Source organism: Coccinella septempunctata, chromosome 9 (genome assembly GCF_907165205.1).
Source record: "Coccinella septempunctata chromosome 9, icCocSept1.1, whole genome shotgun sequence".
NCBI classification, from domain to species: domain Eukaryota; kingdom Metazoa; phylum Arthropoda; class Insecta; order Coleoptera; family Coccinellidae; genus Coccinella; species Coccinella septempunctata.
This window is the reverse complement of record NC_058197.1, coordinates 637,323-663,651: the sequence shown is the minus strand read 5'-3', so window position 1 is coordinate 663,651 and position 26,329 is coordinate 637,323. Positions and strand designations below refer to the sequence as shown.

Here is a 26,329-nt window from a genome sequence, read left to right as displayed (position 1 = left end):
TTCACATCTAGTCTTTCGCTCAGTACCATATCCCAACTTGTATCCCTGATACGTTCCGTTAAAGTAAGAAAGTTGGCTTTTTTAAACTTGTAATTTGTATAAATTCCAGTAATATTATTAATGTTTTTACAAATCCCCCCATTAGTTATATTTTTAATACAAATTTCAAGAGCAGGATGATATTCATCTTCTTTAACAATTGACACAAAATCCCTATTAACTGTACACTTATAAGGTGTAAGGGGGAAGGATGCGTTTTAAAGCCTCTCCTCTCAAATGCCAACCTCACCTACACGCGGTGCACCCTGTTTTACGAACAAGGCTCTGGCGACCGAACATGAGCGGTATAACTCTGTTTCCCACAATTACCTAGCCTAAACATTGGCTTGAGCAGGAAATGGCCCTCTGCGTTGCTTAAGTTACGTCTTAGACCTTGTCGTCTCAGGATACCTGTGCCACAAGATAATCTAGTCGTAGCCGCAACCAAAGTTGCACTGACAGCGTAACCAGTGCAGCTTTTGAACACCTTCTAACGCAGCTCCTACAAAAAGATGGATCAGTCGAACAGGACAAAATTCGTATCCGGAGGTAAAATACCCTCCCATTCGGATCTCCGGGGGAGGGTGACTGAGCGAGTGAATCATCGAACAAACACCAATAAAAAGCACATAGCTTTTGCAGCATGGAACGTCAGAACCTTGCTAGATAACCACAAGGCTGACCGACCAGAGAGGCGTACTGTCCTAATCGATAAGGAACTGCAACGAACATCCATTGCAATAGTTGCCTTAAGCGAGACACGCTTTTCGGACGAAGGTAGCTTGGTAGAACAAGCGTATACTTTTTTCTGGAAAGGCTTGCCGGAAGGCGAAATCAGACAACATGGCGTAGGCTTTGCCATTAGAAACGACCTGGCGGCCAAACTTACCGAAAATCCAGTTGGTATCTCAGAACGTTTAATGACCCTACGTTTTCCTGCAGCGAATAACACGTTTGTGAACATCATTGCAGTATAAGCACCCACTTTGAACTCCTCTGACAACTTAAAGGACACTTTCTACTCGTTGCTACATTAAGTAAAATCCCAAAACGAGAACGAATTATTCTCCTTGGAGACTTCAACGCCAGAGTGGGCAGATGTCAAGACTCAGAACTATGGCCGGGAATAATAGGGAAACACGGCACAGACAGCATTAATTCGAATGGAGAACGTCTGCTGGCTCTTTGTGCAGAACACAATCTTTGTATAACGAACACCTTCTTTATTACGAGACCCAATTCAGGGGGGACCTGGCGCCACCCGCGCTCAGGGCATTGGCATACCCTCGACTATGTGATCGTGAGAAGAAAAGATCTGAAAGAGGTGTTGGTCACTAAACCCAGAGCAGATCTGGAGTGCTGGACTGATCATAGGCTGGTAATCTCGAGAATGAAAATCTCAATGAGCCCAAAATACCAACGCAAGCCAAAGTATCTAAGAGAGCGCCTTCAAATCTCCAAACTACAAAACCCTTCTACAAAGGAAAGATTCACAGCTACCGTCAAAGATAGCCTAAAACCACCGGATTATAACGACGACATTGAGACTCATTGGCTTCGCTTCAAGTCATCTCTTACAAATACAGCGAAAGAAATATTGGGCACAAAACGCTCCCGAAAATCCCCAGACTGGTTTGCCGATAGCGAAACCCATATCGCACCCCTTTTGGACGCAAAACACAAAGCGATGAAAACCGCAATTAACAAGCCTGGCGATGTTGCAGCCCAAATAGGTTTCATAAACATAAAACGCGAGGTCCGTCAAGAAATAAGAAAAATCAAGTATAGCTGGTGGAAAGAAAAAGCAAGGGAAATACAAGCTTACGCCAATAACCATGACTACAGGCGTTTTTTCGAAGCTATTAAAACTGTTTACGGTCCAAGCAGAAAAGCTAGCTTTCCTATAAGAGATGCTCATGGAGCTATTCTAACTGATGATAGAAAAATTCTCGAAAGATGGAAGGAGCATTATTCACAGGTCTTGAATCAAAATAACGTCTCGGATTTATCCATTTTAGACCTGCTCCCCGCGTATAGTCCGATGACATCGCTTGATGACGAAATCTCAACGTCGGAAATCATAAGTGTGATTAAAAATATGTAAAATGATAAGTCACCTGGTCTAGATGGCGTTCCAGCGGAGATATTCAAAGCCTTGGATGAAGACATTGTCAATAGTCTCCTAACACTATTCCGCAAGATCTGGGAACAGGGAGATGTGCCACAAGACTTCAAAGACGCTTTAGTTATCAACCTCTATAAGAACAAAGGCGATACGTCGAATTGCAACAATTACAGGGGCATATCGTTGCTTAATGTGGCCGGTAAAATTCTCTCGAAGATTATGGCTAATCGTCTGGTTCCACTCTTAGAGAGGCTTTTACCTGAATCCCAGTGCGGCTTTCGACCAAATCGAGGTACGGTGGACCTAATTTTTACACTGCGACAGCTACAAGAGAAGGCCCGTGAACAACAATCAAAGATTTATACAGCCTTCATCGATTTAAGTAAGGCATTCGACTCGGTGAATCGGAGAGCGCTATGGAAAATCATGGAACGTCTTGGAGTACCCGAAAATTTTTTAGCAGTGTGTAAAAGCCTTCATACCAACAACACCGCTAGAATACCGCATAATGGCTCTACAACCGACCATTTCTCAACCAACTCCGGAATAAAACAAGGCTGCGTATTAGCGCCTTTACTGTTCAATATTTTCGCCATAGCTGTATCGATAATTGCTGATATGAGTATGGCCGTAAGAGGTGTTGGGATAAGATTCAGATTTGATGGAGGCCTGTTTAACCTGAAGCGCCTCAGAGCAAAAACCCGTACCAAGTTTATCACGGAACTTCAATATGCAGACGACTGTTCACTCATCGCTAGCAGCTCAGAGGATCTACAGATAATGATGGACACCTATAAACATATATACGAAGCTTTAGGCCTTAGACTGAATATCGACAAGACCAAAATCCTGGTAAGTCCGCCAGAAAGCCTTCAAACAGATATCAGCCTGGAGAATGAAACTCTAGAACAGGTCGAGCAGTTCAAATACTTGGGAAGCTTCATTAATACTAGGGCTAATCTAGACACGGAAATACAAAACCTTATCAATTCGGCGTCACGGGCGTTCTGGAAGCTAAAGGACAGAGTGTTTCAAAATCACGACCTCAATCTGAAGACCAAGACAGCTGTTTACAAAGCAGTGGTCCTCCCAACGCTTCTTTACGGAAGCGAAAGCTGGACGCCCTACAGGCGACATATTAAACGGCTTGAACAAACGCAACAACGTCATCTAAGACAGATAATGCACATCAGATGGTTCCACAAAGTTTCGAATGCAGAAGTCTTGCAGCGCGCGTGTTGTACAACAATCGAGACCCAAGTAACGAGGGCCCGACTCAGATGGAGCGGCCACATTCTGAGGATGCAAGACACAAGACTCCCCAAAATAGCTCTATATGGCGAATTCACTGAGGAAGCCCGGAAACCAGGAGGCCAGAATAAGCGGTTTAAGGATACACTACATCAATCCCTAAAATTAGTTAATGCCAATCATAACTGGGAACAACTAGCGTCAGATAGGTCACAGTGGAGGTCTTTGGTCCACAGTTATAATGGAGAATTGAGAAGGATACAGCGGCGGCCAGATTTGGTTGGTGACTATCCATGCCCTGAGTGTGGAAGGATCTGCAAGTCACGGTTGGGTCTCTTCAGTCACAGGAGGGCACACAGTCGTAACTAGCCCTAAGAAATTACAAGTCTGTTCAATTTTTTTTTCTTCTTTTTGTAGATTTATTCCCGGTAACGGGATACAGCAATCAATGAATGAATATATAAATTATTCTCCGAAGAGATTACTAAATCTAATGTTCTTCCATGACTGTTTTTCATTATTATAATGTGAATCCATTAAAATCCATAAAATCATGGAAACTCTCAAGTACTTTGTTTGATCTGTTTTCATTATAATCAATTCCAGTTATATCAGGTATATTAAAGTCTCCAAAGAGTTAAATATCAGATATTTTTATATTATCTTGTAAAAATTCAAAAACTGATTCATACACGTTAATTAAACTTCCAGAAGGAATATATACCTCACAAAAAACGTACCTACAACCTTTTGCCTTGACTTCCACTATAACTGCCTCAAAAAATGTGTGTTTTTTGATAACTTTTAATACTTTATATTGTTTTTTAATTGCTAGAAAAACACCGCCACCGGTTTTTTTATTTGAAATTTCTAAATTTCTATCGCATCTTACCAAATTGAAAATTCCTAAATCTACTACCTCTCCATCATTCACTCCATCCTGTAACCAAGTTTCCACTGCTATTATTATACCAAAATCACCAATCAATGAGTTTCTAAAAAATTCAGAACATTTAGTGTTCAATCCTCTACAGTTTTGGAAATAAATATTAATAAGTTTCGACATATTGAGTCTTATGTGAACTCGCACTCTACCCTAAAATTATTTAATTTGAAATCGGAATAACTGCCTCCAAGCGAAATTTCAATCATCATAAACGAAGTAACAATCCATTTACCCCACATTGAAATATATTAGCTTTTCAGCGAGAATAGCTCTGGTACATACGTTGAAAACCGCGCTCTGCAAATTCTGAATTATATTGTTGAGTTGGTTGGTAATTTTGTTGTAGCTGTGATTCTTATCAGTGGTCATTTAATAGGGTGAGAGAATTTTGACCTAATTATCGGGATTTTTCACGCCGAAAAAGTAGCATTTTATTCATTGTTTATTTCGATTTTTTCCGTTCACTCAGAGGAATCGGCGTTAAACGTAGCGGGAGTCCCGTAATTCACGATCCTGTTTAGTACTGGCGATCTTTGAAGCGTATTTCGATTGCACTGCGATTCGCTTTGTTTATTAGTTGTTGCGTGTCGCCTTAACTTGTACTGGTCCTAAACTTGTTATCCTTTCCTTGTTTCCTGTTTCTCGTGGCCTCCCCAGTCTGTCCCTAAAGTCTTCCTTATAGGCCCAAGGAAGTGAAGTGTGTCTTTTCTGTTAATCCTTGACCAGTACCCTGTGCTCGATAGTTTTTCAGTATGCCTGCATCCTGTCCTGTCTGCGTCAGGACTGTTTCGAGCAGTCAATCATCCATATCGTGCTCAAAATGCGGAAAATGTTTTCACGCTTCTTGTGTAAATCTATCAGAGAAGGAGTTATCCCTGTTGAAAAGCAGTCAAAACTGTAGGTGGGATTGTACTGGGTGTTCCTCTAGTGGGCGCACCACGCGAAGTCGTACTGGCAGTTTTTCTATTTCACCAACACCGACTGCCGCAGTCCCTGATCCCGACTCATCGAAAAGTCAGTCAATTACTCTGGAACATTTCAACTTGCTTATGAACCAAATGAAGAACCTGATTGCTAGTGTTGAACGTGTTGAAAAGCGACAGGACGACTTATTTTCTCAGCTGGCTGTTTGCACTTCTACTTTAAGTGATCATTCAAGGATCCTATCCGAACATCAGAGTTCTCTGGAGCGATGTTTCGAGGATGTTGAGACGGTCAATCGATCTCAGGCGACCATATCTGAAGATTTGTCTACAATCAGAGGGAGGCTGTCTACCCTGGAAAGCGGTTTGTCCTCATCTTCTCGACCTCATTCTGACTATCCTGAAATTCTGGAGCGTATTAGGAGGTCACACAACATCATTTTGGTCGATGTGCCTGAAAGTGGGGATAGCTCCCGGGATGTGGTGCTTGCTGGAGAGATTGTTGATCACGTCCATAAACACTCTAGTTCAAGCTTGGTGGGGGTGACGCGGCTGCCGGCTAGAAATACTTCAAGACCACGTTGGCTGAAGGTATCATTTTCCAACCCTGATGTTGTGACTCATATCTTGAGGAACAAACTTTCTCTTCGCGGGAGTCCACAGTACAGAAACATTTCTATACAGGATGATAAGACGAGATTGCAAATTGGTGAGCTCTCCTCATTGCGCAAGGAGCTTAAGACGAGGCAGTCTGGAGGAGAGACGAATATCACAATAAAGTATGTAAAGGGCTGTCCTAAAATCGTAACTACCACTGTAGATGCCTCTCCGGGGACTTCGAAAAAAAACTAGATGTCATGTCATGGCCGATTATGTATACAAACGTTCAATCGCTGGGTTCTAAGTTCTCTGAACTACTGTCATTCGTTCAATCTTATCGTCCATACATCATTATGCTAACAGAAACTTGGCTCAAACCCTCAATCAGTGACAGCATTTACTCTATTCCATCCTATACACTTTTTCGTGATGACAATAAGAATGCCATTGGTTATTGTGGAGTCTGTATCTATGTAAGCGACTACATCGCTGACAACTTTTCCATTGATGTTGTGCACAAGGACTGGTCTGGAATTGATAATCTGTTTGTGGACATCTCGCGTAAAGATTTCTCAATCACCGTGGGGTGTATATGTCGCCCACGACCCTGTGCTTATGATCACATTTTGTCTGATTTTTTGTGTGAACTATCTTCAACAAAGGAGAACATTTTAATTACTGGAGACTTTAATTGCCCGGACCTTCACTGGCCTCTTATACACGTTCCTCCATGTACTTCATCATCGTACCCTTATGCGAAATTATTTGCTGATTCTGGATTGCAGCAGCTCGTTCTGGAACCGACCAGATATAGAAGTGGTCAAAATCCCTCTTTGTTGGATTGGATGATTTCCTCCGATTCCAACCTGATTTCTAGGATAGACTATCTACCACCGTTTGGGAAGTCTGATCATGTTGTCCTGACTGCGATGATCCAGATGACTCCTGTACATACTTCACCTCGGCATACCAGAACGATCCCAATAATAAATTATGAAGCAGTGAACACCGAGCTTCATGGAATCAGCTGGAGGGAACTGTTCAACCGATGTGATGATGTCGATGATATGTGGAACTGCTTTATTGATATTATGAGGTCTACGCTCTCAAGGTTCACTAGAAAGATAACTATCAAACTCAACCCACTAAAACCTTGGATAAGTCAAGATATTCTGAAAATGATCAGATGCAAAAAATCTTTGTGGCAAAGATATCTCCGTAGTCGATCGGATTCAGATTACCGCAACCACAGATCCTACTCCAACTTCGTTTCATCTGCGATTGATAAGGCTAAAGCCTCCTATGAGACTCAACTTGCTTCAAGCAGTGACAGAAAGAAATTTTTCAAGTATATGAGAGCAACGATGAACTCGAAAGTTTCTGTCCCGTTGGTCAGGAATTCTGCGGAGCAAGTTTCTGAAGATGCCAAGGAGTCCGCGGATTCACTAGCTGGGGTTTTCGCTGGCGTCTACTGTTCTGAGCCGGACGGGCCATTGCCCACGGTCCGTATGACTGGTCCAGATGCGAAACTTGAGACTGTATCCGTCGATGGGGACTTGGTGCTCAAGCATCTGTTGAATCTTAAGGAATCATCTTCTCCTGGTCCCGATGGCCTTTCTCCTTTTACTTTAAAAAGATGTGCTTCCGCCATTGCTCTTCCCCTATCCCTCATTTTCGGGAGGTCGCTGGGTACTTCCACCCTCCCGAAGGACTGGTTGAAGGCCTCAGTTACCCCTATCTATAAGGGGGGAGATAAGTTTTCGCCAAATAATTATCGACCCATAAGCCTTACCTCCTCTGTATGCAAGATCTTGGAGAGAATTGTGACTGATCAGCTTCTCCACTTCGCGTTGATACATGATATCATACCCCGCGAACAACATGGGTTTGTTCCTGGTCGTTCCACCATGACAAACTTGCTGAGCTGTCTGAACGATTGGACTCTCTCTTTGGATCGGAGTATTCCTGTGGATGTCCTGTATTTGGATTTCTCCAAGGCTTTTGACAGGGTCCCACATCGTCGTCTTTTGTCTAAACTACATCACCTTGGCATAAGGGGCGATTTGCTTGCGTGGATCAGAGCCTTCCTATCTGGTAGATCATTTCGAGTGAGAGTGGGAGATGTTTATTCATCGGAAGATATTTTCATGTCCAGTGGTGTCCCGCAGGGATCAGTTCTGGGTCCCATTCTCTTTTTGTTTTATACGTCTGATTTACTTCGACTACTGAAATCTCCAAGCGCACTTTTTGCAGACGACACCAAAATCTATAACCATGCGTCGAATGCGGGAGCTCTGCAGGACGATCTGCGGGCTGTGGACGAGTGGTGTCGAAGTTGGTTGCTGCCACTGAACCCCAGCAAATGCCACGTCTCACATCTGGGTAGAAATAATCCGCGTTATCAGTATGTGGTCGATGGTCATCGCTTGAGCCCCGTTGACCACTATAATGATCTGGGCGTCATAGTTTCTAATGATCTGAGCTGGTCCCGCCACGTGGCGGCTGTTGCAGCAAAAGCCAGACAGATGACCTACATGATACAGAGATCCTTTAGGGGCTGCAGCTTGGAAACTTGTAGGACACTTTATTGCAGCTATGTGCGCCCTTTGATGGAGTATGCTGGACCAGTGTGGTGTCCTTCTCTTAAAAGCGATCAACTTCTTCTTGAGTCTGTGCATCGTTGGAACACAAGGATTCCTTTTGGGAAGATAAGGCCAGACTATCACGCTCGTTTGAGACTGATGAATCTCCAAAGCTTTGGAGATCGACGAGATAGAGGAGATCTTATTGTGACCAATCGAGCATTGCATGGGCTTTTTGGCGTGAATCTCGATCACATCTATAGAAGAAGTAGCACACAACTCCGCGGCCATGCCTTCAAACTGGCCAAGGAGAATTTTAGGACTACACAGCGTCAAGTGTTTCTCTCCAATAGAGTTTTCGATGGATGGAATCGTCTTCCACATAGTGTGGTTGGTGCCAACTCGGTGAATACGTTCAAAAACCGACTCGATCTGCTCATTCAGAACCAGAATTGACTTTTCAGGTGATTTTTCAAATGACTTTTCAAGTGACTGTGAACATACGTGCGAGTTGTCTAGTTTATGTATTGGAGCATTCCATTTTTATTTTGTATTTTTGAGTTTATGGGTATAACCCCTACTCTTTTTGGAAATTAATAATAATAATAATAATAATAATAATATTTTATTAAAAAGCCAGTTAGTTATGTTAGAAGACAAATTGAATCAATAATTTTTCAAAAATAAAATATGTTTCTGCATATCAAGAGGTGAACCCTACATGAAGGAAGGTGAACTCTAATCATTACTTCCAAATCTTAAAAATTAATTATAAATCTAAAAATAAATGTAATAAGAATACTATCTATAATACAATAAGACATATTCGAAAGCTATTTTAAAATGCTTCAAATTACATTAAGCCGTCCTGTAGCAGTGAGCAGATTTATTCTTCAAATTGAAAAAGAGAAAACACAACAAAAATATTCCTACACAAAAGAATCGTTTTTGATAAGAGTTATTATCTTCTACTTGGTCAGATCCTTTACATTCTTGATCAACCTGACAGCGTTGTCACTCTTCACGAAAATTCTGCCATTCATAGACCATGCTGAATGACTTCCATATTTCAATTTTGCGGCTTTCAAGAGCTTGTATGCCTCATCTGTTTAATTTTCATTTACAAAAATGATTGAACCCTTTAATATGGTTCTTGCATTGAATATTTCTTTCTTCTTCAGTAGTGACACAAAACTAACAATAACTGAACTCTGATATGTTTGTCCTTCTTTATGTTGACCAATCCTGTATATATTATAAATTTCCCACTGAGAGCATTTAATTTTCATGGCGTCATTAAATAAGAATAGCACTTTAGATATTAGATTCTCTTTTTCCTCTTCTTGTATGCCTGATACAATTAGGGAATTTCCCCTATTTTGTAATTCCATCTGAATCACTTGGTCAGCAACCCTTCGGATTTCTTCCTCATTTGTCTTCACTTCTATTTCCATATTAGTAAATCTTGAGGACAAGTCATCTAATTTTCTGTTCTATAGATACGAAGTTCTTGCAAATATTTTGTATTTGTTCCTCAATTTTGGTGTTCATCTTCGGCAAAATTTTATTCAATATAATGGATTCCAACATATTTTCGTCCACCAGTCCAGCTACACTTCCACTTCTTGTTTTTTGACTCATTGTCAGAAAATATGTAGGGCGAAATATGGCAGCAATGTACAGAATTTTCAACTTAATTGTGATTATTATCAAATTATTCGCTCTATTTGAAAGAATGGGTCACACAAATTGCACTATTCTCTGTACGAACACTTTTACTAACAGTGACTCAAAACTAACTGCTTCAAATGTTAAAATTCCACAGAAATAACTAAATTTCTTCGGAGCTCACATAAACGATGTCTACACTCGGTCGGCCATCACACATATACCACTCATTGTCGTGGGTCGTGGTCGTTATACTACATACAAAACACATCAGATCAACGATGTGCGACACATGGAAAAATATCGAAATTTGATACATCGAAATAAATATCGATAGTCGATAGTATCGGAATTCGAAATATCGACGATATTTATCGATTATTTTTTTTTAAATATCGATATTTCGATATTTTTCGCCCATCCCTAACCGTACATTTCTGAGATTCTGGATAAACTGCGTGTGATGTATTTCGATTTGATAAAAACAAGTGGCTAGCTCGGTGTCTCATTTAATACTGAATTCACAATATGTACAAACATTTGTTATATACATTACATCTCCCTTTTCAACAAAATAAAATTCAATTCAGAATTATAAGAATTTTCCTAAATTTCTTACATCTATATTATCAATTATATTAAAATTATAATAATTTACATTATAATAATTGCCTAAATAGGTTGTCTTATTTTCCTACCATATCTTAAATTATAAATAGTAGTTCTGCGTGAATTTTCTATGTCTTGAGTATTTGAAGTACAAGTATTATTAACTTCATTTTCTTCATCCTCAATATCAATGTCAGATCTATATCTATAACTGTTCACAAAGTATGGTTTTATATGATATCTGTTTCTCCTAATTATAGAATTGGTACTTGCTATTTTAACTAAATAAGATCTTAAGTTAATTCTCCTAATCACAATTCCTTTTACCCAAATATTATTCATTTTTATATATATTTTTTCATTTTCATTTAAAATTCTTAAAGTTTTCGACATCCTGTCGTGATATGTCTTCTGTTTGTTTTGTCTTTTCACTAAGAGATTTCTCTGTCGCTTAAAATTTATATTTCTATGATATAACAATTCCTTTTTAACAGGTAAAATTGTCCTAGTTTTCCTATTAAAAAACAATTCACTAGGTGAAGGTATGTTTACATCTATTGGAGTATTTCTATAGTCCAATAAAGCTAATTCTAATTCTGTATCTGATTCTGAATTTTTCTTTATTATATTCTTAACAGTTTGAATGGCTCTCTCTACCATACCATTAGAGCGTGGATAATTTGGACTAGAAGTTATATTTTCAAATTGCCAACTTTTTGCAAAACTCTGAAATTCAAAACTGGAGAATTGTGTACCATTATCAGACATGAATATTTGTGGTATGCCTAATCTACTAAATATACATTTCAAATTTTTAATAACAATTTCTGAAGAAATAGAATTCAATTTACAAATTTCAACATATTTTGAAAAATAGTCAATAACAATCATATATTTTTTGCCATCAATTTCAAACAAATCACAACCTACTTTTTGCCACGGATATTCGGGAATGGGATGCGGTATGAGTGACTCTTTGAAGTTATTTCTAGAATACTTTTGACAAATGTCACATGATAATACTACATTTTCTATGTCACGAAACATATTTGGCCAATAAAGTAGTTCTTTTGCTTTTAAATTACACTTAACAATGCCCATGTGGCTTAAATGGATCAGATTCAACATTTCTCTTCTCAATGATTCTGGTACAACCAAGCAATTTCCTTTATAAATTATGTCATCAATAATAACCAATTCTGACCTTACATTGTAATATAATTTTGATAAAGAATTACATTTAGCCCGAGAATTCGGCCATCCTTCCTTAATATATTGACTAATAACTTGAAGAGTTGAATCTTTTTTAGTTTCCTCTTTGAACTTTTCTAAGTATTGTGGTGAAATTGGAAAAAACTTTTTCAAATAATTAACTTGTGCTTCATACTCATTTTCAAAAATGTTTGTATCGTCCTTTTGCATATTGATTCGACTCAAGGCATCAGATATATACATTTCCTTTCCAGGCCTGAACTGAACATCCAAATCATACATCTGAACATCCAAAAGCATTCTTTGTAAACGCATCGGACAATCAATTAATGCTTTCTTGAAAATATGAATCAGCGGTTTGTGATCGGTTTCTACAATCACTTTTCTACCATAAATATATTGATGAAATTTCTTTACCCCATACACTATTGCTAACATCTCTTTTTCAATTTGAGCATAGCATTTTTGCGCATTATTTAAAGACCTCGATGCATATGCTATAGGCTTGCTTTCTTGTAATAGTACCGCTCCCAAACCATCTTTTGAAGCATCCACAGATAACACCAACATTTTCTGTGGATCATAAAATTTTAATATTGTTTGCGATGACAAAATTTTCTTTAATTGATCAAAAACTTCCTTTTGTTTCCAACCCCATTCAAAAATTGTATTCTTTTTTAATAAATCCCTCAAAGGGGCAGTTATTTCTGCTACATTCGGAATAAATTTATGCAAATAATTAATAATACCGAGAAATCTTTGCAATTCTTTCACATTCGTTGGTTCTGGATAATTTTTTATTACTGAAATTTTACTTTCATCTGGCTCTATACCATTACTCGTTATTTTATGACCCAAGTAATTCACCTCCGAAACTGAAAATTTACACTTTTCTTTATTAAATTTAATATTATTTTCACGCGCCCTTTTTAGAACTTCGACCAGCCTTTCGTCATGTTCTCTTTGATTTTCACCCCAGACCAGAATATCATCTATATATATGCTGACACCTTGAATTCCTTCAAAACATTGTGAAATTTTTCTCTGAAAAATTTCTGCTGAACATACCAAACCAAAAGGTAATCTTTTAAACCTGTACCTGCCAAATGGAGTGTTGAAAGTACATAATTTCGAACTATATTCATCTAATTCAATATTCCAAAATCCATTATTCGTATCCAACACAGAAAAAACTTTAGCATTATTTAAATTAGCAACAATATCTGTAAAAGTGGGAATTGAAAAATGTTCTCGTTTAATTGCTCTATTCAAATCAGTGGGATCAATACATATTCTAAAATCTCCATTAGGCTTGTCTACAATTACTAGGGAGTTAACCCACTCAGTTGGCTCGAATTCTCTAGCTATAATGTTTTGTTTTTCCAAATTATCTAATTTATTTTTCAATCTCACCAAAATCCCTTGGGGAAAGCGTCTAGCTGCATGGATGCAAGGTTTAACAGTTTCATCTACCTTAATACTATATTGACCTGGTAAACACCCAATTCCATCAAAAACATCATGAAAATCAAGCATATACCTCTTGGTGTCACTCATTTCCGCTACCATTCTCGCAATATCCAAGTCTTCTATTGAGGTTTTTCCAATTATTGGACGGCCATATCCTTTAGCTATAAAAAATTTTACATTAAATTCGTTATTTTTATAAAAAACTGGGGCTGTAATATATCCTATTATTTCGATTTGATTTCCTGTATATTCTATCAATTTGGTATCATCTCTCATAATTAATTGGGATTTGAAAATTGCATTGTACAAACTGAATGGAATAACATTAACATCAGCGCCAGTATCTACTTTGAAATTTACTATTTCATTATTTATTTTTAAATCGACTGTCCAATTTGATTTTGTAGATGAAGTACTATTTTCCACTGAACCTATATAAAGTTCTTCTTTTCTTGCAATATTATTAACACTTTTACTTTTACAAAATGAAGCAAAATGATTATACAAACCACACTTTCGACAAATTTTTCCGAATGCTTTACAATTTCCCCTGAAATGAATAGTACCACATTTCGTACAATGAAATTCATTATTATTAAATGACTTGAAACTTATCTGTTTTCTTTGACGACTCCTGGGATGTTGTTGTCCTTGTCCATTAGATACTTCATTCTGTCTCCTTGTGTTCGGCGCCTGCTTCTTCATACCCATGTGAAAATTTTTTCGTCTCACTTCCATTAATTCTTGATTATCTTCTCTCTTCCTCATGCTCGGACCAGGATTTGAACATAAAATTTCCAATTGTTTATTCGTTATCTCTGCAGATTTACATATTTCCACCGCCTTTATCAAGTCCAGATTTTTTGTTCTCAAGAGTCTGTCCTTGACGTTTTTATCTTTGATGCCTAAGACCAATCTGTCCTTTATGAGAGAATCTGTTAATTTTTCGAATTCACAATTTTTACTTAATTGTTTCAACTGAGTTACATATTCATCCACAGTTTCCGATTCTTCCATATCTCTGGTGAAAAATATGTACCTTTCATATGTAACATTAACACTTGGTATGAAGTATGCCTCAAATTTTTCTAGAATATTCTTCAATTTCATTTTTTCTTTTTCATTTCCAAACTCGAAGGTATTGTATATTTTGAGGGCTTTATCACCGATGCAATTCAACAGCAAGGCGGCTTTATATTCTTCGGATTCACTTTCTGCTTTTGTAGCTTGAATGAAAATTTTGAATTTCTGTAGAAAGAATTTCCATTCCACTGCTGGATCTTCTTCTAACTTCATTTCGGATGGTGGCTTGGCTGACATGGATACGTACAACGAATTTTCTTCTGATTTCATCTCGGATGGTGTATTTGTCATTATTACAATTATAATTCAATATTATTTTTCCACGAGAGGATTTCAATTTTCCACACACGCTTATGTTCGCTTCGACTGCGCCATGTGATGTATTTCGATTTGATAAAAACAAGTGGCTAGCTCGGTGTCTCATTTAATACTGAATTCACAATATGTACAAACATTTGTTATATACATTACACTGCGTAAGGCCAAGTACACTGGATCTGAAACAAGGATACTGGCAGATACCGTTAGCGAAGGAGAGCCGTCCGATTACTGCCTTCACAGTTCCAGGAAGGGGATTGTTCCAGTTCACCGTCCTGCCGTTTGGTCTTCACGCTAGTCCAGCCACATTCCAGAGATTCTTAGACACCGTTATTGGCCCAGAAATGGAACCAGAGGCGTTCGCTTACCTGAACGATATAGTTATCCTGGGGGAAACTTTCGAGGAGCACCTGGAGAACTTAAAAGAAGTATTCCGGCGGTTGAGAGAAGCCAATCTTCGTCTCAATCCCGAAATGTGTGACTTTGTGCGAAAATCCCTTAAATACCTAGGACATGTCGTCACTTTCGAGGGAATCCGTACCGACCCGGATAAAGTTTCCTCTATCGTAGCATTCCCAGCGCCGAAAACCATCCGTGAATTGCGCCGTTTTCTGGGAGTTGCTAGCTGGTACCGCCGTTTCATAGAGAACTTTTCCGATGTCGTTTCACCGTTAACTCACCTGTTAAGGAAGAAACCACGTTGGAAGTGGGGTGAGGAACAACAAAAAGCGTTCGACTTCCTGAAACAAAAACTGACCGAATCACCGATACTGGCCTGTCCGAATTTCAATCAACCGTTCGTCCTGCAAACAGACGCCAGTGACGAAGGCCTTGGAGGAGCCCTGACCCAAGTTCTTGATGGAGAGGAAAGGGTGATCGCCTATGTCAGCCGTACCTTGAACACCGCCGAAAGAAATTACTCCGTGTCCGAAAAGGAATGTCTCGCCATCGTTTTCTCGATAGAGGAAGTGCGACCATACCCGGAAGGATTTCATTTCACCGTAATTTCCGACCACATGAGTCTGAAATGGCTGAATTCCATCAAGTCATCGTCCGGAAGAATTGCTCGATGGGCCGTTTTCCTTCAGCAATTCGACTTTGAAGTCCAATACCGGAAAGGTGTCCTGGACAAAGTCGCCGACAGTCTGTCCCGAAACCCGTTACCGTCTGTAGATTCCGTATGCCTGGCCGACGTCAAAGTTCGCTGCAGTTGGTACAACAAAAAGCTCCAAGAGGTACAAAGAGACCCAGAAGATTTTCCTGACTACGCCGTTGAGGATGGGAAACTGTATCGTCACTTCTGAGACTCTTCCGACTTTACTGAAGTTGGATCCGGACAACCATGGAAGCTCTGTGTACCCACCGAACAACGACTGGAGGTCCTGAAAGAAAATCACGATTCTGAATTAGCTGGTCACCTGGGAATCTCCAAAACCACCTCTCGGCTAGCCCGGAATTATTACTGGCCAGGGATGTTCAGAAATGTCGCAAAATACGTAAGAAACTGCCCATCCTGTCAAAGGTACAAAGTATCACAACAGAAGACGCCTGGAAAAATGCAACCACATAGAATGACTGATGCACCGTTCCAAGAGGTCTGTACAGATGTGGTTGGGCCACTTCCCCGTTCCAAGAAGGGAAATTCTTACGTGGTGGTGATGCAGGACCGTTTCACGAAGTGGGTTGAAAGCCGTCCGTTGCGGAAAGCCACCGCTAAAACCGTTTACTCAGCCCTATATGAACAGGTTATACTCCGATATGGCTGTCCGAAACTGGTGATATCTGACAACGGGGTACAGTATGACAGCAGACTGTTCAAAAATAGTCTCCGAGAGCTAAACATTGCTCACCGTTTCACCCCTCCGTAAACACCCCAGTGCAACGCCGTAGAACGAGCCAATCGTACGATGAAAACTATGATAGGTCAGTTCTGTGAAGCCGATCACCGTAATTGGGATGAGAAATTAGGTGAACTAACTTTCGCCCTGAACACCGCAAAACAAGAATCTACAGGATTCACACCGGCATTCCTGAACTATGGGAGGGAACTAACAGTTCCAAAGGCAATCTACTCGTCAAACACCCAAGACGATGACACCGAGGAGACAAACAGAAGCCCAGAAGAAAGTAGAGTAAATCTTACTCACCGTACAGAACAAATCCGTCATCTTCAGGAGGCCTATGAGTTTGTCAATACCAGGTTGTACCGTGCATTTGAGCAGCAAGCTCACCATTACAACCTCCGTCGAAGAGAAGTTCGTTTTTATTTTGGTGATAAAGTTCTGCGCCGTGCTAATCCGTTGTCATCTGCCGATGATAGCTTTGCAGCCAAGTTGGCTCCCAAGTTCTCTGGTCCGTATACCGTTGTGAAAGTGATCTCACCCGTTGTTTATGACCTGAAAGGCGACAGTGGTAAGAGAATCACCAACATTCATGTGAAAGATTCCATCCGTCAGACCATTAGTAAGTATATTGTATGACAACCGCCGGGATACTACCTACCTTACTCAATGCCGGGTCTCTGTTCCGTTTTCTTTTCGCCTGCCAGAACCGTCCGGCCTCCAGTGAGTACTAACCGAAATCTTAGTTTCAGATGTCCGACTCACGAACTACCGTATCTGGGGCGTGCTGGCGTTGCGGCCTTCCCGGACCGACCTGGCTGACTAAGGGGCCGACGTCCCGAAGCTGCAACCGTTGCGGCCAGTGGGATACCCTGGAGACTTGCGGCTTTATCGAGGGTAGAAGGGATGCTCCTTGGCCGTACGGGATGCCGACGAGCGAAGAACTCGCTGTTCGAGCGTGTCCGAGGTGCTCGGCGGACTCACAGCACCCCCACTTGGTAAACTAAAACAGAAAGAACCGTAATCATTTTCTACTCCAGACGTAGTCCGCGGCCCGGTGCTGGGTTATAAATCCGCACCGTTGTGTTGTCTCGATGCGTCGCAGGTCGCCCAGACCCTTAAATTAGATTACGGGAGGCGGTACCCCGTCAGTCAGAACCGTGTTCTCCGTCGTCATTTGCTATTAATATTGATTATTACCGTTGCAGGATGGAGAAATACTGTTTAGAGGCCATTCTAGGGGAAGGCGGCTTTGGCCGCGTCTACCGCGCCAGGGAAAGTGGCCAGGAGAGTCAGCAGCGGGCAGTCAAGGAGGTCCGCCTGAATCCGGAAGCCGCCAAGGAGGCGGAATTAATGGGCCTCTTTGACCACGTCTCATCGAGACGTTGGTGGAGCCCCTGCGGTTGTACCTGGTCTTGCCGTTGTGTGAGGAGGATTTGGGGACCTTCCTCGCCCGCGAGGTTCCGAGGAGAGGCCCTCTTCCTTCTTCCGGGTGGTCCGCCAGATCGCTGTGGGCCTCGCAGAATGCCATCGACAGAACGTGCTCCACCGCGATCTGAAACCCGGCAACGTGCTGAGACAGGGGGCTCGGTTTATGCTAGCCGACTTTGGGGTGGCCGAGCTATTAACACCGTGCCGACCACTCCTAACAGAGTTGGCTGGCACTCCACTGTATTGGAGCCCGGAGCAACTCCGCCGGGAGCCGTAAAGCACCGCGGTGGACCTGTGGTCCTTAGGCCTCGTGGCCATGGACGTGGCCACGGGCCGGCCCTGCCAAACCGATGGCCAGGCTACGGAGCACTGGGCCTCTTTCCCAGGTGGAAAACGCCAGAGGGAGTTGGCCCAGCTGCACCCGTCCGTTGTCTGGTTCGTCGTAGGGCTTTTGATGGACGAGCCGTCCCTCTGCCGCTCCGCCGACCAGTGGGAGTGGCCGGCCGTTCATCTGTCCGCCGTGGTGGACCTGGAGAAGACCCCGTCACCACCGTCCGATGGGCTGTGGGTGACCCGCCTACCGCCAGACCTGGCATCCAGACTACGAACCGTGCAGAATCCCTCAGAATGGACGAGGAGTCTGAAGCGGAGGGTGCGGGCACTATTGCCAGAGGGTAAAGAAGGCCCCCGAGTCCGCCACCGCTTCAGATTCCCGTCCGGCACCGTGCGCCGACTCTGGGTGCCGCCGGAATCCGACAGGACCGGGGAATCGTGAGGCCTCGAGTGCTCGCCGACTATTGGCGCTAACAACCAGAGCAAGGTCAGCATAAGCGATGGCAAGACCGAACTCTCTCACGAGAAGCAGCAGTTCGTCGAAGACAAGGTTCCACAGGGAAGGACCCAAAATGGAACCCTGTGGGCAGCCTCTAAACAGCTTACGTCTGCGATAGACAGAATGTCGAGAGAATAAGACATGCCTGTTGGTAAGGTAGCTATGCAAGAGTCGCAGCTGATCGACGGGGACCCCAATGTGGCGAGCACGGCGGAGGATGCTGGGCCACCAAAGATTATCAAAGGCGCCCTCGATATGAAGAAAAAGGGCGGCGGAGTACTTGAGAGGGGAATCCCTGACAAAATTAACCAACCTGCAAACCGCATCCTCAGTGGAGAGGCCAGGCCTAAATCCGAACTGGAGAGGAGAAGACTTTCCGGGGTCCAGCAGGTCCCGGGTGAGGCGAGACAGCATCAAGCGCTCCAGAGTCTTCCCCATGATCGAAAGAAGACTAATCGGACGATATGATTTGGGTTCCTGGAGCGGTCGGTCTTCGGGCTTCAGGAGGAGGCAAAACGATGCCTCCTTCCAGATGTTAGGAAAGTGGCCGAGTAGAAGACAATAATTATATAGTAAAAGCAGGATATTGGGGATCACCGACCAGGCCCTTCGGATAACGGGACCAGTTATCGAATCCGGGCCAGGGGCACCACGGGTCGGCGTGGCAGCCATAGCTGCCTCAAGCTCACCAAGAGTGAACTGGACGATAGAATCCAGCGCGACGATAGGAGTATGAGAATACTCGTGAGTGGGACCCGAGGAGCCCCGGAGGGAGTCGTCCGGAGGAAAGAGTCGATCTAAGATAACGTCGACCGACTCAGCAATGCTCTCGGTGTGGGAACCGTCAGGGCGACGAACAGAGTGGGAGACCGAAGGCTTGATTATTTTCCCAGACGAGATCTTGTAAGAAATACCCCAGGGAGAACTTTCCATTTCAGACCTAACAAATCTAGACCAGATTATAAGAGTTTTTCAAAGACTTATACTGGGACAGAAAATTATGAAGTGAAGAGGGAGGAAGACCGAGAGCTTTCGCTCTCTGGAGAGTTCTGCGACTTCGAATAACATTTGATTTCATAACGGAGAGTTCCTCGGTCCACCACCCCACCCGAAATACACCCCGGGTAGAAACAGGGATGGAAAGGAGAGCGGAGTCGTAAATGGCAGAAGAGATGGAAACTGCCAAGTTCTCAACTTCCTCCGGAGAGGAAGGTGCCAGAAAGAGATCATGAGTCCGCAACTCCAGCTCCGCATCGAAAAGTTCCCAGTCAGCCCGAGAATGGAGAAAGCGCGGCCCACCCAAGGTGGGGGAGAAGTGAAATCCGCCAGAAACGCCGGGATCAAAATTGAATGAGATAGGGCGGTGATCTCCGACGCCGAGACCGTCGTAGACACGCCATGAAGAACTCCGCCCGGATTTGTGTTGGAGGTGTGGCCAGGGAGAGCACACCCGAGCCACCTGTAGCAGGACACCCATGCTCTTCTGCAGCCGTTGTCGACTACTGGGTACCCTCTCCCGGAACTGTCCATGTGGAGATGAGAAGAAGAAAGGTCCAACACCGTCTCCTTCTGGTCCAGGAAACAAGAAGCTCCGTACCGCTCCAGTCCAGAAGAAGGAATCGCTGCCCCGGAAGGCGTCCAAGAAGCTGACCCAGGCCTGTCCAAGTTGCCATTATGTGGCCAAAACCTATAACAAGAAGGCCCGTTAACAACCGAAATAAAAATCAACCGTACCGTTATATTATAGCATGCACAAATACTAAATGAGATAAATCCGACCTGTCTGTCTCTATTACACCCCTCTGTAACCGTTAAAATAATATTCATCACCGAAAATAAGTTAATGATGGGGTGTTACCACCGTTTACACCGAATAAGTGCCCAGGTAACCGAAATAGAGCATTTTACTTGTATCTCCTTATTAACTGACAAAATGTACATACTGTAACGAGTTTTTCTCGGTTGCCGGGCTAGCGTGAAGACCAAACAGCATGACGGTGAACTGGAACAATCCCCTTCCTGGAACTGTGAAGGCAGTAATCGGACGGCTCTCCTTTGCTAACGGTATCTGCCAGTATCCTTGTTTCAGATCCAGTGTGGAGATGTACTTGGCCTTACGCAGTTTATCCAGAATCCCAGAAATGTACGGTAACGGGTATGCATCTTTTATAGATACTTGGTTGACGGCACGGAAGTCGATGCAAAAACGGTATTTTCCGTCTTTCTGCCTGACCAATACTACCGGTGAACTCCACGGTGACTTGGAGGGTTCAATCACTCCCTCAGCCAACATACGGTCTACTTCCTGATTGAAGATCTCCTACATTTTCGGGATCAGGGGTCGGTATCGTTGTTTGATCGGTTCGGTGCCCGGTTTCAGTTTGATCTTATGTTCAATCAGGTCGGTTGTACCATATAGGTCTTCAAACTTCTTCAATTCTTCTTTCAGAAATGCCTCTAGCTCCTGTTTCTGAGACTCCGTCAATTCCAACAGGTGTTCCTCGGCGGTGTGAACTTCTGCGGTGGTTTCGACGGGAGTCATCGGTTTCGAGATCAGTCGGCCTTCCAGAAAGCACTCGGCGGTACTGAGATTTACGGAAAACTTGAAAGTCGACAGAACATCCATCCCCAGAATAATGTCAACCGGTAGGTTTGGTACCAGTAAGAATTTCAAATCAGGCAGTGTGTAATTGGAAATTTGCACGGTGGTGGTGTACAGTTTCGGTGTGACGGTTGTTTGTCCGTTCGCTATTACTGCGAAACTGTTGTGCATTGTTTGTCCTGTGATTCCTTTACTTTCACACTGATCGGATACGGCCTGACTGCAGAAACTCCTGGTCGCTCCGGTATCTATCAGTGCTCGAAAGTGTTTGCCGGCTATTCTGACCTCTACTAACGGACGCTTATCATTACAGGTAGTCGGTGCCAGTGGAGTCAAGATTCCGGGAGATGTGGTCGACTCTGCCTCCAATCTCCCTTTCAGTTTCCCGAAAACAGACAGTCTCGTGAGAGAACAGAAGATTTTCGGTGGCCTGCGACATTCTCGACGCATATCCACCACACCGGAAACACTGTGTCTGGAAGGACACTCTCTTTCCTGATGTTGGTTCGGTCCGGTCAGCGTGGCTATTTTCGGCTGGGCGGCGGGGTGGCGGTGTTGAAGGTCTGGATCGACCCTCGGACCTGTCTCCTGTTGTTGGACTATTGACTCTCTGGACCTGGGTGGCTTTGGACGGCTTGCCCCTGGCGGAGAAAGTCGTGTCTGGTTGGCTTGCGTCGGCGGGACTGATTCCCTGTGATCAGTTGTTTGGCGAACCTGTTCTCCGGTATCCATAGAAAAACTGGCTTGATATCGGTTCAGTTGACGGGGACTGTACGTCAGGTGAGGTTCCTCCACAAAACCTGGTTTGGAGGGTGGCCGGGTGTACTGGCTCATCTGCCACTGGACCAGTTCAAAAACTTTTCCCTCACGGAGAAGTTCATCATAAGTCTTGGTCTCCTGGAAGGCCAAGACCTGCTGTAAGGGCGGGATCAACCTCTGTCGGATTAGCCGGATCTGCTCCACCTCGGATGGTTTTGCATAGGTGAGTTTCTGGAATAAGTTCTGCATCCGGGTAACATAAGGGTGTTTCATCATAAACTGGACAAACTATTATAATATGACGTGTAGAGAACATCGGGAGAATCTTTTTTTTCTTATGAAATATTTCCCGTTTTCGAAGCATAAGGGAGATACACGGTGTTTAATGTCATTTTCGAGCGTTATTATGTTGAGTGTGGTCGGTTATGTATAAGACTGGAAGTAATGGTTTCTTGTCATATCGTAGTATTTTTGGATGCTTCATTCAGAAATGGTGTAGAGCACCGAAAAAAAATTACAAAATGGCGGAAAACCTGCAATGTTCGTGATTTTTTTTTTCGGTTGCCAAATTGATTTTCATTTCGTAAATTAACACAATTTTTAAAGGATATCTGTGAAAAATTTTTTTCAGAAATCGAACACAACTTTTTTTTACATGTCTACAGCGAAAAAAAAATTTCACTCGAAATTGATGAAATTTTTCACGATTGTACTTACTTTCATACCTAACACGAATATCAAAACAGAATCGAAAAATATCAAACGGTTTCGTTTTTACAGCCATTCAAATGTCCCGTTCGAATATCTGAAATAATAAAAAAACATGACACAGCTTGTGTTCTTAGGCCCATAATTTTTGAATTTGTATGTCGAAACATTTCAGATTGCAAAATGAATTTAAAAAAATCAGTCAAACTTCATTGAGAGTCGAACTCCCTACTCTGAGTTAAGTATTAATGTGAAATATGAGTCTGTTCTAAGGTTCTGAGTATACATATTAATTTTCGTTGCCGAGCAACAGTAGCTGATAGAATTTGACAGGGTATTTGAATTTTACTGAATAATTCGAGTATATTGAAACGATTTGTATGCAAACGAAAATGAAATATTCACTTTTAGAAAAAAATGATATGGTTCAGGCTTATTATGAAGCGAATTCCTCAGGGAGAAAAGCAAGGGAAATTTACGCTCGCAGATTTCCAAGCCAAAACGTTCCTAATTTTAAAACTTTCATAGAAACAGTGCGTAAATTACGTAAAGAAGGTATTCTTCACCGCAAGAAGAAGGAAACAATCCGAAATAACGAAGAACGTATCCTGGATTTAGTGAGTGAAAATCCGATGGTATCAACGAGAACTCTAACAAATCATCCAAGTGTGAATAAGAGTAAATCCACTGTATGGAGAGTTTTGAAAAGAAATCGCTACCATCCGTACCATTTCCATTCATGTCAAACCTTAGAAGAAGGTGATTTTGAGAAGAGGAAAGAATTCTGTGAATTTATTTTAAGAAGGACACGTGAGAATAGGAATTTCCTACGTCTCATACTGTTTACGGATGAAGAAACATTCCACAGAGATGGTTTCTTCAACAAAAAAAATAATATAATATGGCAAAGGGAAAATCCACATGCAACAGTAGCAAAAAATAGCCAGAAGAGATTTTCTGTCAATGTTTGGGAGGGAATGAAGGATGGATTCATTATAGGACCGTACATTCTTCCTGAAACATTGACTGGAAATGGCTATAATCAATTTTTGAGGGAAACTCTGCCCGATCTATTGGAAGATATTCCTTTGAGTCACTTTCAAGGAATATGGTACCAGCATGATGGTTGCCCTGCTCACACAGTGAGGAGTGTACGAGAATTTTTAGACTCTCAATACCCTCGCCGATGGATCGGCCGATTGGGACCTGTCGCATGGCCTCCTCGTTCTCCAGATCTTACACCTATGGATTTTTATTTCTGGGGTCATATGAAGAGTCTTGTTTATGATAAGCGAGCTCCAGTGACTTCGAGAGAAGAACTGATTCAAAGAATCGAATCAGCCGCCGAAGAGATTCGCCGAAACCCGGAAATGGTTCGTTCAGCGGTGGATAGTGTGGCGAAAAGGGCGAGAAAGTGTATCCTGAAAAATGGCAATATTTTTGAGAACGAATTATGCATAAATTTTATACTAATAGGTTTTTTTTGTTGCGTTTGTGAAATTGTGGAATTATTCGTAGAAATTTCCGCAATAATGCCATGCCATTAATATCTGGGAAGTATTAACCGCCAATTTCTACTCAAACTGCATAAATTGGTTTCAAGATAGTTGCAATATTATATTCAGTTAAATTCAAATACTCTGTCAAATTCTATGAGCTGCCATTGCTTGGCAACGAAAATTAAAAACCTTTGAACAGTCTCAATTCAGATTCCACATTTATTTTAATAGGTACTTAACTCAGAGCAGGGAGTTCGACTCTCAATGAAGTTTCACTGATTTTTTTAAAATTCATTTTGCAATCTGAAATGTTTCGACATACAAATTCAAAAATTATGGGCCTAAGAACACAAGCTGTGTCATGTTTTTTTATTATTTCAGATATTCGAACGGGACATTTGAATGGCTGTCAAAACGAAACCGTTTGATATTTTTCGATTCTGTTTTGATATTCGTGTTAGGTATGAAAGTAAGTACAATCGTCAATTTCATCAATTTCGAGTGAAATTTTTTTTTCGCTGTAGACATGTAAAAAAAAAGTTGTGTTCGATTTCTGAAAAAATTTTTTCACAGGTATCCTTCAAAAATTGTGTTAATTTAGGAAATGAAAATCAATTTGGCAACCGAAAAAAAAAAATCACGAACATTGCAGGTTTTCCGCCATTTTGTAATTTTTTTTTCGGTGCTCTACACCATTTCTGAATGAAGCATCCAAAAATACTACGATATGACAAGAAACCATTACTTCCAGTCTTATACATAACCGACCACACTCCATATAAAAACGCTCGAAAATGACATTAAACACCGTGTATCTCCCTTATGCTTCGAAAACGGGAAATATTTCATAAGAAAAAAATGATTCTCCCGATGTTCTCTACACGTCATATGAGTTTGTCCAGTTTATGATGAAACACCCTGTATAGAAGCAACTTTTCTTCAGGGCCTTGTGTTCGCCTTCTCATTTCCTCCAACAGATTCTCCTCGTAGTTGACTGGCAGAAATGCTTCTTTCAGTTGGTTGCTAAAATCTTTCCAGTCCTCGAAATTACCTCTCCTGGGAATGAACCAATCCCTCGCATCCTTTCGTAGTGATTCATACACTGATTCACAAACTTGTTCCAGGGATACCCTACGAGCTTCAGCCAGCCTCTCCACCTCTTCAAGAAATCCGGTTACACTACCAGTGCCATCAAAGGAGATGTTCCATTTGTGTACCGGGACAGTTGGTACTGTTGATCGAGACTCCGGTTCCGATCTGGCAGGTGTTGTGGTAATTGGCCGGTCAGAATTTATCCACGGGGCAGGTAAGTGTGGGAAAGACACCCTTCGTGTGGAATTAACCCATCTACTTTGTGTCGGACCCTCAAGTGTTGTTGTCCCACAGTCCTGTGACTGTGTGATGGGTATCGCTGGTAATTGTCGCAGTAATGCTCTACATGTCTGCCTTGTTTCATTCATGACCTGTTCTAATGTTGGGTTCCTTACAGGTGTACCGATACGTGAGACATTGACTACTGCAGGAGGATCGACACCATCTCCTAAGTCGATAAGTGATGTCTCAACCTTTGATATCCTCTCCGGTTGGATCGGTGACATCCCAGGTGAACTGGGCACCTCCACATCCGAAAGAGACCTCTGATCTCGGTTGGATGTCTGCGGCTGTTCAGGATTACTCTTCCTACGCAGTTCCTCCAGTGCGTTCAACGCCTTATCTGTAGTCGCTTTCATTTGTTCAATCAATTGTAACTGTGTTGTGTTTGCAGTGACAATTAAGTTCAGCCTGCCTTGAATGGGTATTAATCTGGTGTAAATTCGTTAGCCGCATTATT

At 42.1% G+C, this 26,329-nt stretch overlaps 1 protein-coding gene across 1 annotated transcript; it reads right to left on the bottom strand.

Annotated features, from left to right (window-relative positions):
• Positions 1-10,297: 10,297 nt before the first annotated feature.
• On the bottom strand, positions 10,298-17,844 carry LOC123320575. The gene is made up of 5 exons (XM_044907931.1): positions 17,800-17,844; positions 17,433-17,670; positions 13,369-14,513; positions 11,135-11,895; positions 10,298-10,388 (listed from the first exon to the last, which is right to left on the bottom strand). The coding sequence occupies exons 1-5, from the start codon at positions 17,842-17,844 to the stop codon at positions 10,298-10,300; spliced, it is 2,280 nt and encodes a 759-aa protein (XP_044763866.1).
• Positions 17,845-26,329: the final 8,485 nt, after the last annotated feature.